Source organism: Lolium rigidum, chromosome 2, assembly GCF_022539505.1.
Source record: "Lolium rigidum isolate FL_2022 chromosome 2, APGP_CSIRO_Lrig_0.1, whole genome shotgun sequence".
Taxonomy (NCBI): Eukaryota; Viridiplantae; Streptophyta; class Magnoliopsida; order Poales; family Poaceae; genus Lolium; species Lolium rigidum.
The window spans coordinates 277716212-277734115 of NC_061509.1; the positions used below are offsets into that span (position 1 = coordinate 277716212).

The 17904-nt window shown below is 44.0% G+C and overlaps 1 protein-coding gene across 1 annotated transcript; it reads right to left on the reverse strand.

The window, feature by feature from the left end:
• Window positions 1-10737: 10737 nt before the first annotated feature.
• On the reverse strand, window positions 10738-17904 carry LOC124688903 (plant intracellular Ras-group-related LRR protein 6). Its single transcript, XM_047222523.1, has 21 exons — window positions 17735-17904; window positions 16820-16883; window positions 16599-16735; window positions 16419-16505; window positions 15985-16060; window positions 15771-15845; window positions 15604-15673; window positions 15445-15522; window positions 15295-15355; window positions 15117-15195; window positions 14362-14452; window positions 14033-14093; window positions 13864-13934; window positions 13641-13714; window positions 13217-13354; window positions 12988-13092; window positions 12400-12524; window positions 12224-12320; window positions 12042-12116; window positions 11504-11559; window positions 10738-11137 (listed from the first exon to the last, which is right to left on the reverse strand). Exons 1-21 carry the CDS (start codon window positions 17797-17799, stop codon window positions 11059-11061), a joined length of 1764 nt encoding a protein of 587 aa, XP_047078479.1. The 5' UTR covers window positions 17800-17904; the 3' UTR covers window positions 10738-11058.

Here is a 17904-nt window from a genome sequence, read left to right on the forward strand (position 1 = left end):
TTTCCATATCTGGTCGCTCCTCGCACTCTCTCCATTCCACCGCAGATCCAATTGCCCGCACCCACGCGCCGCCACCATAATCATCCTTTTGCACCCTCGCGCCGCCAGCTTCCCCATCCCCATGGACAGGAACGAGATCATGGACGACTCATCCACCAACAGCCGCCGGCTCCTCCCGCCGCTCTACCCCTACTCCCGAACCACCACCAACGTTATCCCGCGAGGCAGCACCTCCGCCCACCAACTCTACTCGCGTCCTCACCTGTACCAGCAAAACCCGGCCGCCGCCGCCGCCCATTTCTCGTCCCAGGTAAGCCCCGCAACCAGAGCTTACCAGCTGCCACCGTTGCCATCGTCTTACACGGCGCACGCGTCGTCCGGCGGTGGCGGCGGCGCCGGCGCCAGCCTCGCGTATGGATCCGGGTGCGCAGCTGCTGGCTCGTCCTCCAACCAGCTGTCACCGTCTTACGCGACGCACGCGTCGGCCGGCGGCGCCAGCGTCGACCACACCATGCCACGCGGTATCGCCTCTGGATCCGGGTGCGCACCTGCTGCCGGCTCGTCCTCCTACCAGTGGCCACCGTCGCTGCTGCCTCAAATCCAATCTTCGGACGGCCGCGGCGTCGTGGACGGAGGAAGCGCCGCCTGTGACGCGTCGCAGCAGGTTGCCCTCCTCGGAGTCGGATCCTCCTGCTACCAGACGCCACCGCCGTCGGCGCCGGCGCTGGATCCCGCTGGCATGTTGGGCGGGGGACTTGGAGGTGGCGGTAGCAGCAGCACCACCATGCCAGGCCACGGCACCTTCCATTCCTCGCTCCACACGGGTATGCAGGCTGAGGCTAGCATGGTGCCACCGTTGAGTTCTTTGAACAACAACCTGATGGCGTCCTTGTCGCCCTCGCCCTCGCCCACGCCGCTTTTGACGGACGGCGCCGCCACTGCGGGGTTGACGACGCAGGAGAAGTACAATCTTCCACCCTTGCCCCCCTCCCTCGGCGGCCCACCACTTCTGCAGACGGCCCCCGGCAGCAACGTCCAGGACCAGTTTGTGGACCTCGATGGCCTGTGCGGTGGTCTCAACAACTCCGGCAGCCCCTGCCCACCGCTCGCATCGCCGAGCTTGCCACTCCAGGTCCCGGTCGCTGCTCCTGCCAACGCTTTGGTGAACTGGAGCTCATGGGATACGTCCCAGCTGCTTGCGAACAGTACCATTCCCAGCGGCAGCAGCTCATCAATGTGGATGCCCCAGCCCTACCCAGCTGTGACACCATCCAACTCGCTCCCTGCCCCTCAACTCCCTCAACCTAACAATGGAGTGAAGGAAGAAGCTGTGGGATCAAGCTCGCATCCGTCGCGGCTGCAGGGGAAGAACGCCGTCACCACCGGCGCCGGCTCATCGGCGTCGACGCCCCAGCCGACCCACTCCTCTGCCATGGTTGCTGGAAGCAAGAAGAAGAAGAAGCTGTCGTCGTCTTCAGGTGGCATCTACTCCAAGAATCATAACGGTGATCCAATGTTCAACCAGGATGACATTCTCAAGATATTGGCCGACAAGCGCCTCAAAGACCTTGTGGAGGAAGAACCTAAGACGGTCCGAGGGTAATATATATACCGTTATTAGTTTGTCCGTCTTAATTTCCCCTTTCTGTTATGATCTACGATGATCATCACAAAATATATTTTTTCTCTTCTTGAATAAAACCTCAGTGCGTCCGGCCTGCAGTGTACTAATTGAACATTTCTTGTTGATTTTCAGCATCCTCAATAACCGGAGAAATTCAAGTAAGTCTTCCAAGAAGAGGAAGGCCTACTTGTTCAACCTTGAGCATAAGGTCCACCTACTGCAGCAGCAGAAAAACTCACTGTCTGAACAAGTGATTACACTACAGGTTTGAGTTCATCTCTCAGGACAGGATTGATTGTTAATTTAAGCATTTGTTTTTGGCTCAGTTTTAATCATACCATTTGGCTCGATCGGTCCACTTAGAATTACATTAGAATCTCAGTTATTTTCTGGTCGTCGACACTCATGTCAATCAAGGTCTTCTATTATTTCGTGTACTTGCGCAAACACGATTGTTTTTATTGTAAACAAAGACTTACAAAATCTCTAAAGCTTACAAGTAGTTGTTTTTAGTTGAACGAGAACAAGAACAGCCCAATGTTTACAGCACAAAGCTATCTTTAATTTTACAGGAAGAAAGCCCAATGATAACACTAAATACTAAGAAACCTATCACTACCACGCGCGCCGTCCAAACTGGACATGAAATATCCGGTAGTACGCTTACCTTGGAGCTTGGCGCCAAGCTCCATCCGTTCCCTGTGCTAGCTACACCTTCTGCATAGGAGAATGAACTTTCCTTTTGTCAAAAAAACTGTGTCATTAACTTCTGCTTTGAACTTTCTTTGCATCAAAAACAATAATATTTGCTTTTTTTTTGCTTAGCCAAATGGACATGCATGTATATGTGTCCCGTCCAAAATAAGTGATCTTAAAGTTTTGTCCACCACTCGTTGATAATCCTGAAAATTTGGCAGACTAATATATATTAAAAGATGAGTATACAGCGCGCCATGACGTACATGTCAAAGCACGGTAAAAATATTATTAGGTGCTACATAGTGTCATGTTGAAATACAAGCTACAACTTGTGTTACCCATCCACTCTTCACCAAAAAAAATTTAGTGAGATGAACCCTCTGTAGAGGAACCAAAGGGACACTTTGATCTTTAGTGGTAGTTTAAGATGTCATATATTGTTCACCTAATCCAAACCCGCTAAACCAAGTTATCGAAATAAAACATTCAAACTTGTCACACAGTTGTGTTATCGAAATGACAATAGGGTTGCATCATTTGAAAATTCACTTTTTTAAGGGCATTGGCTACCTTAGCATACTTGCATCATACAGTATTGAAAAAGACCGAAATGGATTTATCCCCCAGCTACTTATAGTATCCTTGAAAATTCTCCTTAATTGTCATGTAATAAATTAAAACATCGAGTATTTGTTGTTGACTTATTTGTTTGCAGAGTACAACCATTTCGCTTATAGCTGAAAAAAATGAGATGACCACCAAGCTACATGTATTCGAGCAACAAGCACAACTGGCGACTGGTATGATATTATATTATCCTACATCTGATCAATAATTTTTATTAGTTTATTTTATTTCTTGTATTGGACAATGAAAGATTATCAACTATATATCAAATAGAGGGGGTGTCGAAAGTTCGAAAAATTCATATCATCCACCAATTCATAAGTCTTTTTAATATTCATGTGCTATATATCACTTCCATTTGTAAGAACTATAAACTATTTGTTATTTGCATTCATGTGTAGTTGTCATTCTTACTATATTACTTTCTCAGCATGGATTTCCACAACTACAAAAATCTGCATAATAAAATCTGTAGTTGTGGAAAGTAATGTATTGTATGAGTCGAATTATGCTAGCAAGCATTCTAATTTCATGTTCCACACGCACTAGCTATTTTCTCCATGTTTACCATGTGAGTTCGTTTATTATTTATCAAACTAAATTGTATATTAAGGTTTACTTAGTTTAGTCATTAACCGAAATACTTCTATTGCTTGTGTATACAGCTCAGAATGAAGCACTAAAGGCTGAAATCCATCGGCTCAAACTTGCTGCTGGTGAGACTATGGGCTCTCACGTGACAAGCAATTCATACCAAGGAACGAGCTCTCAAATGATGCAATAGGAGCAGCAACAAATACATGATCATCAACTAGCAAAGTACCAGCAAGAACTAGAAGAAATGGTGGAGCTTGGTAATGTTTTGAAGCAAAAAAAATATAACAAGGAAGTTTCACGTGAAAAATTCAAGTAGAGAGCCTATTTTTCCTCGGCAATATCTATGTTGTAACACTGGTAAAACTAATACTCCATCCGCTGTGTGACGTTTTATTGTGTCAAATATACCTTTTCGTATGTTGCTTGATATTTTCCCTTACTTGGAGGGAGCTTGGTTTATATAGAGTTCTTATTATAAATTATAACTATGTATATAGTCAAGCTAATTCTGCTAATATCTTTTTATCACCTCCTTCTTGGGACGTGAGGATAAACAGTGCCATATTATCTTAGGAGAAATATATTTCACCAATCTTGCATCACTAGAAATTTCTAGCAAAAATATTGTATATGTGATAGGAACTGTTCTATGTTGCGCCCACATATGAATTGTAAATTGCAGTATATATTTTTTTATGTGAAGATTATGCGTACGGATAATAAAGGGCGGAGCTCATGTTTTTATAATTCATTATCTGGACAAATAGTATTTGCCCAACAACTAATTTAGTGAATGCAGGTTTTATTAATTGATTCCGAGCTTGATTTATCATGTATTATCATGAACTAGTGCGTCTCGGTAGGCTAGTTGTTCTGTGACACACGTGTACAATACAATTTTTAGCAGTAGTGATTCACATGCACTCACACGTACTCGTGGTTTTGTGATTTTGATAGAGCAAGATATGCATGTAGAAATAAAACATGTGTAACAATAAATCTATCCATATATAGAAAACCGTAGATAACATACAATGTTTGATAACATGCAAGGGTATGCATCAATACTCTACTTGCACTATCTGATGGGCCAGATCTGGAGCTCGGGCCGGGGTTGTTTTGGCATAGAATGCCGACGTACCCCCGGGGCGAGTCTCGGATTTCCTGGACTTGACCAATGCGAGGTGGAAGGAAGAAACACTGAGGAATCATATGCTGCCAATGGACGTGGAGGCGATAATGCAGATTCCTATAAGTACAAGACAAGCTAGTGATTTTTGGGCTTGGCACTATGAGCGAAGAGGCGTGTTCTCGGTTCACTCGGCATATAAGATGCTCGTCTGCACAAGGGAGCGACGAGAGGCATGGCTGGATGGTAGATCCGCTACCTCGGATACGACTAAAACGGAGAAGCAATGGGCCGACCTATGGCAAACGAAAGTACCATCAAAAGTCAAGGTGTTTCTTTGGAGGCTCGCGAAGCAATCTTTGCCTACGAACGAGGTACGGTTCAAAAGGAAGATGACAGATAATGACAGGTGTCAATTGTGTGGAGCTCAAGATTCTTGGCGGCACGCTTTGATTGATTGCACGATGTCACGATGCGTGTGGGCCTTAGTCGATGAAGAAGTCATAGAACACATGCAAGCGGAAGAAGGTGAGGCTAGGGTCTGGCTGGCGTCCATGATGGCCACCCTAAGTCATGAGAATCAAACTAGGGTTTTTGTTACCCTGTGGGCAATTTGGCATGCACGGCGGAAGGCAATCCACGAGCAGGTGTTCCAGAGCCCTTTATCTGTGCACTGTTTTGTGGAGAATTTTCTGAAGGACCTCGGCCATGCAGAGGCGAGGCCGGCGGAGAGTCGAACGGTGAAAGTTACACGGCCTCAGACGTGGATCCCACCTCCCCATGGAGCTATGAAGATTAATGTGGATGCTGCGGTGAGGAAGACATTGGGCAGTGGGGCAATTGCTGCTATTGCACGTGATGATGAAGGAAGATATATGGGTGCTTCGGCTGTTGTTTTCCCTGGGAAGACTGACCCGGAGACCCTTGAGGCCCTTGCTTGCAGGGAGGGAATTGCCTTGGCTCTAGACATCGGAGCAAGGAGGGTGACAATTGCGAGTGATTGCAGCAACGTAATTGCAAGTCTGAGACAGGGAACAATGGGGCTTTATGCTCATGTTGTCCGCGAGATCAAGGAGATGGAAGGTGACTTCGAGGACCTGTCGTTTGCGCACGAGCGATGAAGAACGAACAAGGAGGCACATACGCTCGCTAGGTATTGTGTCCTCTTGGAGGAGGGCGCCATGTTTGGCTGTTGGAGCCCCCGGATGGTGTTTGTATCCCGATAACACTCGTGTTATAAGAGTGTTTATTGGAGCTCAAAAAAAAAAAGCTCGAAAGGTTGTGGAAGACGTGGTTGTTCCTAGACTTGTGGAGCAATAGTATACAAGATGCAGACCATAATGACCAAGTTTTCATTTATGTGCCAGTGTCAGACATGACAGATTTTTTTCGATAAAGGGAATATATTAATATCAAGAAGATACCAATTACACCCAGCCTCTGCAACAACGCACCACCCTAATGGCACTACGGATGCACACAGCCAAAAAAGGAAAAGAAAACTAAGAAACAAAAGCCCCGCTACAGCATCTCGGGCCTAACAACAGCAGTACATCCACCGCCAAGACAACACCTGAATTACAGACTCTTCAAAAAACGACGCCTCCAAGAAGGAAACAGTGCTCAAACACCATCGTCGCCCGATCAAAGATCTTAGGTTTTCACCCTGAAGATAGTCCCCGCTCTCAAAAAAATGCCTCCACCAAGGCCATTGCCGAGCACAACCAGTTAAGGCCAGACCTTGGGTTTTCACCCTGAAAGGTAGGACTCTGCGCTTCACATGTGTTGTCGCCCTCACTTTCATACCGCTGCTGTGAAGCCCGGAACACCAAGCCAGTCTCTCCACAGCGTGGAGACTTGAACCTCCCTTAGCTAGTCCTCCCCTCCGGCCTTCATGAAATTCTCTTCTTCCGACTTTCATCATGGATCCATAGTCACTTGATGTCAACACAGAAAAAGAGCTTCGCGCCGCTCCCTCCAGAACCAATCGGTCGGAATAAAAGCATGGGTGCGCACGACCGAATACCTCCGATCCAGCAAACTCCAGGCAAAGCACTGTTACATTCGTCGGTGGATCCTTCCGGAACTCAACCCTCCGGCCAGATCACGAGTCCAGGCCTCCGGTAGGTCCTCCTCTTCACGCAAGAGAGGCCCTAGGACCGCCGCCTTTATTCTGCAAGACATGAGATCCCAAGATCCACCATATCTTGCTGGCCATCTCCGGCGGAAGGAGGAGGCCGCCACCAAGGTCGGGGCCACCGCCCCGACGCCCAAGTGATGCGGGCAGAGCCGCAGACCATCGATGCAACCCGCGCCGGAACCATGGTGCAGGAGCTCGGGGCCCTCCAGGCCCATGCGGGTCCAGATCGAGCCTGCCACCCCACCGCCATCTGCCAACCGCCAGTCGCCGCACCTCCGGCCGCCGTTGCCACGCACCACCACCGCAAGGCCCGAGAGCGAGCGCCGCCGTCGCCGAGCCCTGCCGCGACCAGCAGGAGCCCCGCCGCCGCCACACCGCGCGAGCTTTGCCCGGCAGCGCCTTCGGCGGTGGCGGAGGGAAGTGAGGGCGTGAGGGGAGGGGAACCCGGGCGGCGGCAGGTGGATCCCCGGTGCGGCGCAGCGCCGCCGCACGGGGGGACGGGGGGACTTGCAGAGTTGGTTGTTGCTTGGACGGCTATTTAAAGATGGGGAGAATTTCACTTCCCGGCCTCTGCACCAACCAGGGATGCACACAGCCATTTGACATGAGTACTAAGATTTTTAATCTTGGTTAAGATTAAAGCATAGTCCTCAAGATAAATTGCGTGAGTACCAGGTCTAGCCTGGGCCTCAAGTATAAATAGGAACCTAAATTCGTGTCCGTGAGGATTTAAACTCAGGTGCTGGGTTTGTACATCTACTCCCCCAACCAGTTGAGCTAGGCTCATTGAACTCCTCAATTGTATTCCATTGTTCTGCAGCATCCATGAAAGAAGTTTTGCTGCCAGGTTGGGCAGTAAAGCCTGACTGTGGGTGTATAGATTTCTAATCCCAAGCCCTCATTGCCATTTGGGCATTGTGACTATCTCCCACGAAACACCTACTTCTTGTTCTTCCAAAAGAAAAAAACTCCACTGCCTCGATACTTACTTTCTCCCAAGCAATGCATTAACTGAAAAAAAAAATCTATGGCTCAGAGTAATGCATCAATCATTGATTTGTATCAGCCTTCGTGGTATCCATCCTAGCAATCGTCTGTCAATTATCTGAATGACGGTTTGGAAAAGCCGCCTTGGGATTTTGTTCATTCAGAGTGGGATACCTAGATATGTGCATGAAATTCCCTGCAAGGGTTGTTGGCCATAAGCCCAATAGTCGCAAGGAAAAGATAAATTCTATTGGAATCCACATGAGTGGTAAATTTTTGTTAGACTCCACGTTCAAAATATTAGTTCATTCCTATGCTCCCATAATTAACAATAAACACGTTTGGAAAAAGTAGGTATCACTAAAAATTAAAATGTTTAGGTGGTAGCTTCGTCGAGGTGTTATTCTAAACAAACTTAACCTCGCATAGCGCAGCTGGAAAGGTCTTCAAAGTGTTGTTTTTATCATCATGATAAGAATATAAAAAAACTTATTCTTTCAATGCAAGTCTGGGTTTATATGGCTAGTTATTCATGTGGCTTCAAACTTGTATCCGCCTAGTAGTGTTGTAAATATTTTTAGCAACTGGCTACGAGATATTGATCTCAAGGATAGAATCCTCATATGGGTAGAAGCGGTTGCATTGTTATGGTCGGTATGGCTATGCGGAAATGACATGGTTTTTAATTCTAAAATCCGTCTTATTTGTAGGACGCGGGTTATTTTTAGTGTGCTCACTAACTCTGATCATGGTATTTCTTCAAAGACCGGGACACCGTGTTCTATTTACGAAGGTGTGAGCAAGTGGGAAAGGATATTTTTCTCCCATATGGGTGGCGGCATAGTCTATGGATCGGCCCTCATGTCCCATAGGCGTTTTTCATAGTCGTTAAGGACTTTGTAATTTTCGTTTCATTTCTTTCTGTTCCTTCTTGTACTCTCTCTCATATCGTATGTGTGCAGCCTAGTTGTCCAGAGGCCGGGTGCGATCTCTATGATGCTATCGCATTGATTCTAACTTTTGATTTTAACAAAAACACCATTTGTTATAATAAAAAATATGTGCATGGCAGTAAGCATATGGGACAGCCTAGGATATTAGCGGCAGCCAAGGCATCATCCCCTTGCATGTGGGGGGAATCAGGGTAATCTTGTAGTAAAAAATAATTTTGAAACTTTACTCTTGTGGTAATTAATTTTAAGTCGGCGAAGTCTCCGAAGGTGTCAACAAGTAGCAATGTGTCATCTGCGCATTAAATAGCTAGGAGGGGTGGCGTAGAATACCAACTGGATAGGTTTGATCATCTTTTGTAGACCATCAGCCATGATGTTAAAAAGATATGGAGACAAGGTGGTCACCGTGTCTACTCTCCTGGCTATATGGAACTTGTCCCTGCTAAAGCCATTAGTTAACAGATGAGCTTGCGAAGTGTCAAGAAGATGATGATGATGATGTTGAAAGTTTTGAATAGGTGTTGTCGTATTTACTTTCGGGTCCAGATATTTTCATAATCTAATGTAGGCACACAAGAATTAATATAAATACATTCACATTTTAAAAAAAGTTGAAGCAAAATTCACATGATTTTGTTGGATTTCGATAGAATTTAAGTGGATTCTCTGGTCCGTTTTGCCAAACAGCAAACGAAACTCGAAAAGTTCAGTGTTGAAAAATATTTTTGAAGGTAAAATTCCTAGTTCCGAAGCCTTAAACATGGTAAATCGATTAAGTCATTAAGAGCTCTCTATAAGTGGAGTAGCTCGAACCTGTTTTAACTGCAAGTCGACTTTGTTTTGCCTGCGCCGCTGCGCGTACATGGCAGAATTGATACTGGAAGCAAGCGCGTGAGAAGGAAAGGAAAAAAAAGATCTCGAACTTGGCATTCCAAACAAATAAGCCGCCGAGTATGGAAGCTGACATTTTGCTTTGGAACGTACTTTATGTGCGGTCGATCCATCTATATATATATAAATCAAGCCCCCTCTTCTTCTCGATCCAAACCCAATCAATTGATCCACAGGTAGAGCAAGAGGCAAGCTGCAAGCGAATCGACCCAGCTACAGCTCGCCCGGAAGCTAGCCGATCGATCATGGTGGGGTACCTGCCGAGCTTGGACATCGCGGCGCCGGCGGTGTCGTCGTCGTCCACCGATCTGGAGAACCCAGCAGCGGAACAACGACAGACCTCCTGCTGCGTGAAGATCCTGATAATCTTGGCCGCGCGCGCTCATGTTCGTGGGCGGCTACGTGACCATATTCATTCTTCCCTCGATCGTCTATTACTACATTGAATCCCCTCAGTACTCCGTCACGATCAACTCCGTGTACGTCCGGCCTAGACCCCGCCACGGACCTCCGGCTGCCGGTGCTCGACCCTGCGTTCAACCTCACCTTAAGCGCCGCCTCCGCCAGCCACCGTTTTAACAAGTGCGTCCAGCCCAGGACCTACGTCGAGGTGGCCTACGGCTGCATCACGCTGTCCACCACCCCCACGGCGCAGCGGCTCTGCGTCGGGCCAGCAGCTCATCGCGACGGGGACCGGCGTGCTCGTGCCGGGGACCGTGCTGGACAGCCTCGCGGCGGACATACGGCTGGGACGGCAGGTGTACCAAATCACTGTACATACCGGTTGCTGGTGGTAGTACCAACGTGTAGGCCTTTTGTTTTTCAGTTCGCCATCAGTTTGTTCCAGTTATTAACGTGTTCGAGTTGCTACGTACGGCATTATTCAGGCTCACATCTACTAGTACTATGCAGTGCTATTTTTCGCAACAAGTGAGATTTTAGCATGCGCTGAGCGTTTACACCGACATAAATCGAGCGCAAACAACACAGGTTTATCTTAATCATTTCATTAAATCAGAAACACAATCCTACTCTCAAAATTCAGAGATCGTACGCAACACCTTCCAACACGACTTGGTTTGGCCAACAAGAAAACACCAGGTGTATATATATTGAATCCAAAATATATAACCATCAATTACAAAGTCAGGCACAGAAAAAGAATTAACTGGATTGTCTTCTGTTGTATCTTGCTGCTTTGTCGACCCATAACACGCCAACGAAAGATCTGAATATTGCCTAGGGCAAACTTTTCTCATACACCATTCGATACACCATTCTAACCAAGCAGGCAGCGTAGACGGATAATTATATCAAACCATAAAGGAAGGATGGAGGGCAACACGAGAAGAAACTATGTGAATCATGGACAAATAACTCCAGCCATAATCTTCTCGATGATGGTACTCAGTCATTGGGATGACGGGAGACGTTCTTTGAGGTACGTGAGAACAGCCTTCGTCCCTCGATCCAGAATAGTCCGTCTTATGCTGTACAAGAAACCAAAACGAGGATGAACATTTTTTTGTTGTTCTTTCTGCTAGTCCAATGTGGGAAACTACAGCTTCTAGGTCAAAAAAACAAAGTGTAAACTGCAGCTTTCATGTCTTCTTTCTCATTTCCATCAAGCAATTCATGTCTTCTTTCATGTCTTCTTTCTCATTTCCATCAAGCAAGTATGCCCTAGTCATAGAGCAATTTTACTTTCCTTTTCATTTCGTGTGAACTCTACAAATTAGTTGCTGCCAAGGTTGTGTATATGCAAATTCTCTAGTGGGTTTCTTTGCTCAACATAGCCATCAGATACGCATGCTTGTTTATCGCAAAAACTAAGAAAGGCTGGATAGATGCTTTACCTCCTGAGGGGATTCCCATCAAGTCTCAGCACTTGCAGGCTTGGCTCAAGCAGACCCTGCTCAGAAAATCCAAAATAAAACCAATGAGTACAGCGCTTCAGCGAGATATGAAAAAATACAACTTGTGAGCAGGAACTACTATTTGTTGCAAAATTTAGACATGATGACATCTTTCAAGATTTCTCCAAACAGCTATTTTAAAAAACTGTTATGCATAGGTAACAACAACATAACTACAAAAAACAAAAACTTGAGTTGTGCATAAGAGGCAAGTGGCCTAATCTATATCTCACAATTCTAGTTTGCTGCAGATGCAAAACATCAGGAAAGTTGAATAAGTTTGGAAGGACAGTAACAGACTCAGATTCAGATGCACGTCCCATAAGTACTAGCCTACTACTTTGGTCAAGACAGCCTAGTCACTGTTGTCAAATGCCATGAGTACACATTTATAAAACTTGTAATAACCAGCCAAAGTGATTGTGGAGTATCATGTTAACAACAGTAAGTGTGCTTGTTAGTAAAGCCACCAACATACCAGCTCGGCAGGGAGCGCTGTTATATTGTTGTCTGATAGATCAAGCTCAACGAGAACAGTAAAATCCTTAATACCCTGTTTAAGTGTAGTGAAGTCAGCACAAGCAGAAATTTGAGAAAAGACAAGGATGTCCTAAAAGCAGAAAAAAAAAATACCATCTTCCTTGTAACCTTCGTAATTACCTCTGGTACAGTTGTAAGATGATTCTGGCCGAGGTTAAGAATACGCAGCTGTTTTAACCGCAAAAGGCCAATAGGAAACTCCTGGAGTTTCATTCGTCTGCTCACAGAGAGAGAGAGAGAAAATAAGCTTTCATAGAATGGATTATGTAGCTTACATGATTTGCATATAATTCAACCTAAGGTAGAGTTCCTGCAGCTGTGGTAATGAAGAAACCGTAGAAGGTTCGGTTAAACAGGATGCATTGCCACTTAAATCCAGTACTTCAAGTTTTGACAAAACCTCGAGATCGGCGGATGATATCTGCAAGAAATGTAACTGTTATTAGTTTGCAAAATTAGATTTCTGACATTACTACTGATTTCCATGTCAAAGTTAATACTCCCTTGTCCATCCATTTTGGTCTATAAGTCATTCGACCTGTACTTAAGATATGCTCTTGGCGGTCGCCAGAAGAAAAAACATCAGACATTGTACGGACAATTGGCATGTAAGAACATTTTTCAAATCGATGTAGAATTTTGCTCATGCATAACATGAAACACAAGCAGAAGGCTAGAATAATTTTTAATTGTTAAACCAAAAAATTAGTGTAGATTCAACAACCATCGATCGATTCCAAAATTGAGAGAATCATGTTCAGTAGCGAGACTATGCAAGACTGATACTCACTCTCGAAATAAATGAGAAAAACACATACTGGAGATATGCTCATCAATAATAAGCCGGAACATGCAAGTATACAAAGATAAGATCATTATATTACCTCTGCCAGAGGATTATTGTCCAGTTTCAAGGAAGAAAGACTTGGAAGGGAGGAAACTACCATGCCAGGCCACTTTTTTATCTTGTTATTAGACAAAATCAAAGTCTGCAAAAAGGAAGTAGAAGAAAAGAAAAAGATTTAGTTGAAACCTTTATATATATAGATGCCATGCAATGAAGATGAAAATGGTTAATAACATCACAATGCAACATTGTCCTAGAAGACTCACTTGAAGTGATGAGCATAATGACAACTCATTTGGCAGATCTTCTATCAAATTCTTAGAAAGATCAAGTTTCAACACATCACTTGTCTCCCAAGCTGCTGGTGGTACTATGGTCGCACCAAGACCACTCAAGTTCAACTCCTGGTATAGTTAATTGACATCAAATCAGCGGCTATAGTCAGAAAAACAAATGATCATTTACTATAAGGATCCAACTACTTGGTTTTCTCTATCTTTTTAATAATACAAAGGTGAGGTAAAAGAATACAGCACATAACAAAACAACCGCGAATTAGCTAGGTTAGCATGATGGCTCTGAATACGATTCCCCGAATGGTTCAAGAGCCATGTGAGAAACACTTCAGCTTTTTATTTTAAAAAGGTAATCTACCTTTCGGTTGCAAGTATGTTGGCAAAATAACCTAACCTTTGAAGACTGAGACAATCGTCTTGCTGCAGAAATCTGGTCATCTTTTGTTGGGGTACTTCTGGACCCTGATGCTGCAGGAGGAGTATGTTTAAGAAGCTTTTTAGTAGCGGTGAAGTAGTTCTAATCCAGATCTCAAGATGTTACATGTACCAAACAACCAATACAAAATAATGCATTACAATCAAATCGAAAAAAGATATGATTCAGCATTTTCAGTTACCTTCCTCATCCGATGAAAGGCGGCTACGCAGATACTTCAACAATGTTGATGTTGGTCCAGAAACCAAAGAACTGGCAACCAATATAGATTAATAGGCTGGCAACTCTGCTGAGAATCCTAACGAATAGTTTTACAACATTAAGAGTACAGGACATGTAGTATAGCATACCTACGAAGTGTCCTCATAGGATTTCCGCTGAGCAGAAGCTTTCTTAGGGTTGTCATTGTACCTTGAAATTGCATCCAATGCATGAGTGACCAAAACAAGAATGTTCAATAAGAGGGTAGCACATCATACACCCAGACTCAGTTCTTACAACAAACGCACATGCAAGAATTTTGCAATATAGTCTATCCAACAAAAATACAATAACGCAACGCCAACGCAAGAATTACATGCACACAAACTTCAGAGTGGATCATTAATTACTTAACCAAACAGGCGACAGTAGGAACGATACTACAAAAGGTAGCACTGCACAGCAAAAAAAAACCTACCTAGTTCAGGTGGCAGGCCAGATAGTTCATTGTTTGACAGATCAAGGAAAGCGAGCTTGAGTTTGCAAGCTCCCACAGGATACTCCTTTAGCTGATAAGAATAGCACATTTATCAGAAAATAAAAGATAAACAAAATAAGATCTTGCTTCTTGTATCATGTTATGTCAATTCTAGCATTATGGATGCTGAGAGTAGCAATTTGGTAAGTAACAAAGAATGTTCAGTATGCACAATGCTCTCATACGTTACAGTTAGGTGTTAGGATCAATCTTTACATCAGTTATCTATATCATGACAATGTTCCACAGTTTACTTCGATATGTAATAGGCTAGTTAATGAGAGCTTAAAACCAGGAATATACAAGCAAGCCAATGCTTCCTAACTGTGACAGGGGCAGACCTATGTTATGCTAACAGGGGTCACAGGACACCAGTCAAACTTGCTTTTCTTGGTAATTTTTAACCATTTATAGTGTGTAACACCCCTAAATCTTGTTAAAAAATGAGTGACTAAGAGAGTGACACCGTATGTTTTTATTCTGGGTCCGCCTGTTGGCACCAGGGAAGGGGTAAGTGCTACAGTCTATTAACTACACGCAATTCTAAATAATCAGTAGCGATCAAGGAGCTGAAACTAAATTGGTAGTTGTTACAGTATCTTCAATTTGTTAAATGAAGAAAAGAAAAAACGTGAACCTGGGAAAACCTTTAAATATCAGATTGAAATTCTCTCATGTAAAGAATTGAATAAAACCTGATTGGAGTGAAGATCGACTGTTCCTAATTTTGATAGCATGCCAATTTCAGCCGGTATTGTAGACAATAAGTTATTTCTAAACAAAAAAACAGAAATATAGTTAATTTACATCATAAAAATAATGCAGCACAAATAAAGGCACAACTATACTCTGAAGTAGGAACAGATAACTAACCCCATATAGAGCTCCGCTAGAGAAGAGCAGCCTTTTATGGAAGAAGGAATTGAGGTTATTTCTGGTATAAAAAAGGTACAAAGCTGTCAATGCCAATAAAAAGATTATTGTACACACGATGACAACAAACAACAGGGTAGATTCACTCACTATTCTGGTGCAAGTCCAGACGAATTAATTTTGAAAGTGCTCCGATACTAGCTGGAATCGTAGTAAGCAGATTTTTTGCTGTATTTATTTAGATGTTAGTTTCAGGGAAAGGAAAAGTCAACAGGATAATGTAAATTCGATAGTATTTTGTTTGCATACCGGCATTTATCTCTGTAAGCATTGTCCATGATGTGAACATATTTTCTGGAAGTAGCAAAAGCTTGTTGCCCTGACAATTTGTAGCAATTTGAGTTTTTTCGCGAAGAACAGACAAGCAGCACAACAGAAGGGAAGATTCAACATAACATTCCATAAGAATTTTGTACCTCCAGATCAAATTTACTTAGCTTGCAGCAACCAGCAACTTCTTCTGGCAATCTTGATATCTTATTGTTTGATGCCTATAGATAACGCAATATATTATTCAGTGTACGACCAGAGTAAAGAATGAAACGTGATATAATTCGGCAATGATCAACTGCAGATTCATAGAAGCCGAAAAAATATGGTGAAAATAAGAAACTCATCATTCTAGTTTACCTTTAGTTCTGACAAGTTCAAGCACCTGCCAAGGCTAGCTGGCAGCTCAGTAAGGCAATTATTTGAAAAGTCAACCCTGCCAAGAATAAAAGTGGCTCATTAATATGTGAATATTTAGCATCCGAGATAAAATTTTGGGCTATGTGCAAATCAGCAACATCTAGAACCAACAAATGGTATTTATTGTTGTTGCGACTGGTGAGCCCTATATTTAATGTTCACTGAATGATAAGATTCAGCATTCATATTGATCCATGAGTAATTTGTTTCCAGAAGGGATTAATATTAACTACATAGTAAAACAATGGCCCGTAAGATGTTCAGCACGAGAATACAAAAAATGTACAAGATTATAGATGGCTTTATGCAACGCCATGGTATAGATGGAAATCAATTAATGCAAGTGAGCAACAAAAGGTACATGGTGAAATTACTTGACCAAAGCAGTAGCCGAGCCAATCTCTTCAGGGATAGTGTTTATTTGATTGAACGAAGCATCCAGCGATTTTAACAAAGGAAGACTGCACAAAAGAAGATTGTCAGAAAGTGAGATGATAATATAAGGGTCCGCATCTATCTTGGGAATCACCGAATTAGGATAAACCGCCACATACTCTCCAATAGCTGCAGGAAGGGAAGATATCTGGTTGTGGCTTATGTTTAGCACGACAAGAGAAGACAGATTCCTAAGGTCTTCTCTCAAAACTTCCAGGTTATTATGAGCCAGTATGAGCTTCTGAAGGTCTACTCCCTGAAAATCAAGCAATTGTTGGTTAACTTGGGGTCCTTGTACAGTACAACTAGTGCATAAGAGGCATGGGTATGGTAAGCTTACCTCCCACCATTTGTCGTCCTGACTGCCCGTGTCCAAGTTGTTGTACACCTCCCCAGGGATCTCACTGAAGAATTACATTGAACAAAAACACACACGTAAAGGTACCGTCAGCAGCAAAGACGGAATAAGTATTACACCTAAGGTACGACGAGACATGAAAAGCCTCCATCTTGAGAATGTGGTTTGCACTAAGAAATATGCATTTGGTTGCCACAATTTTAGAGTGTATAGTTTTTTTTACCATGATTAATCTTACAGTGTAGTTGTAATGTTAATTACTAAGAAGTTGGCATGTGAAGGTAATAAACAGTAACAGAGAATTTGCCGAAAATGCAGCTCATAAACGGGACGGGTTGCACAGCTTGCAATTGCACGCAGAGGTGCCGTTGGCGGGAAAATAACAGTTAACCGAAGATGGGATAATTATTATGCATAGTAGGATGAAAATAACGGTTGCGGAACAGGAGAAATCAATGAACAAGCTCCGTTGGGTGAATGTGGGTTACAGTAAACTAGTTAAACCTAGTCTCGAAGTACGCCGTGATCTCAGAATGCGGTGATTACATTAATTAAGAAGTGTGCAGAAATGCAGGCAGTCCTGAGCCCTGAGGGTAAAATAAATAGTACTAGCAGATAGTTACCCCAAAAGTGCATCTCCCTCATCTCAAAAAACAAAAACTACATCTCCCTAAACCCACACGTTTTACACCACTAGAACTAGCTTCATCGCATCTGGGATCTGAGCATGGCGGTGCTCAGAATCGTGTAATGTTGCATCGGTTTCTAGTATTAACAGTTCAGGGCACGGTTAGTAGAGACCAGGAACTAATGGCGGTGAAGTTGGACCAGCACAGCGGAATGGATCGAGATCCAAGCTCGAACAGAGGAGGCGGGGAGGGAGAGAGGGGAATGGACCTGAGGGAGCGGTTGGAGAGGTTGAGAGAGCCGGACTCCCTGGCGGACTTGAGGACCCGCTCCATTCTCGTCGAGCCTAGCTTCTTCTTCCGGCGCGCGAGGGAGGATTCTGTCCTTCGGGCTTCAGATCGCCATTGCTACGGCTACGGCCTCGCGGCCGATCTCTCTCC

Bases quoted from the DNA above. Each gene is read 5' to 3' on its own strand.
- LOC124688903 (XM_047222523.1), bottom strand. From the start codon at position 17,799: ATGGAGCGGGTCCTCAAGTCCGCCAGGGAGTCCGGCTCTCTCAACCTC. The intron at 15,674-15,770 runs GTACAAAATTCT...ACAAATTGTCAG, and splicing joins TAAGTAAATTTGATCTGGAG to GGCAACAAGCTTTTGCTACT. The intron at 11,138-11,503 runs GTAAAGCATCTA...TTTCTTGTACAG, and splicing joins GATGGGAATCCCCTCAGGAG to CATAAGACGGACTATTCTGG.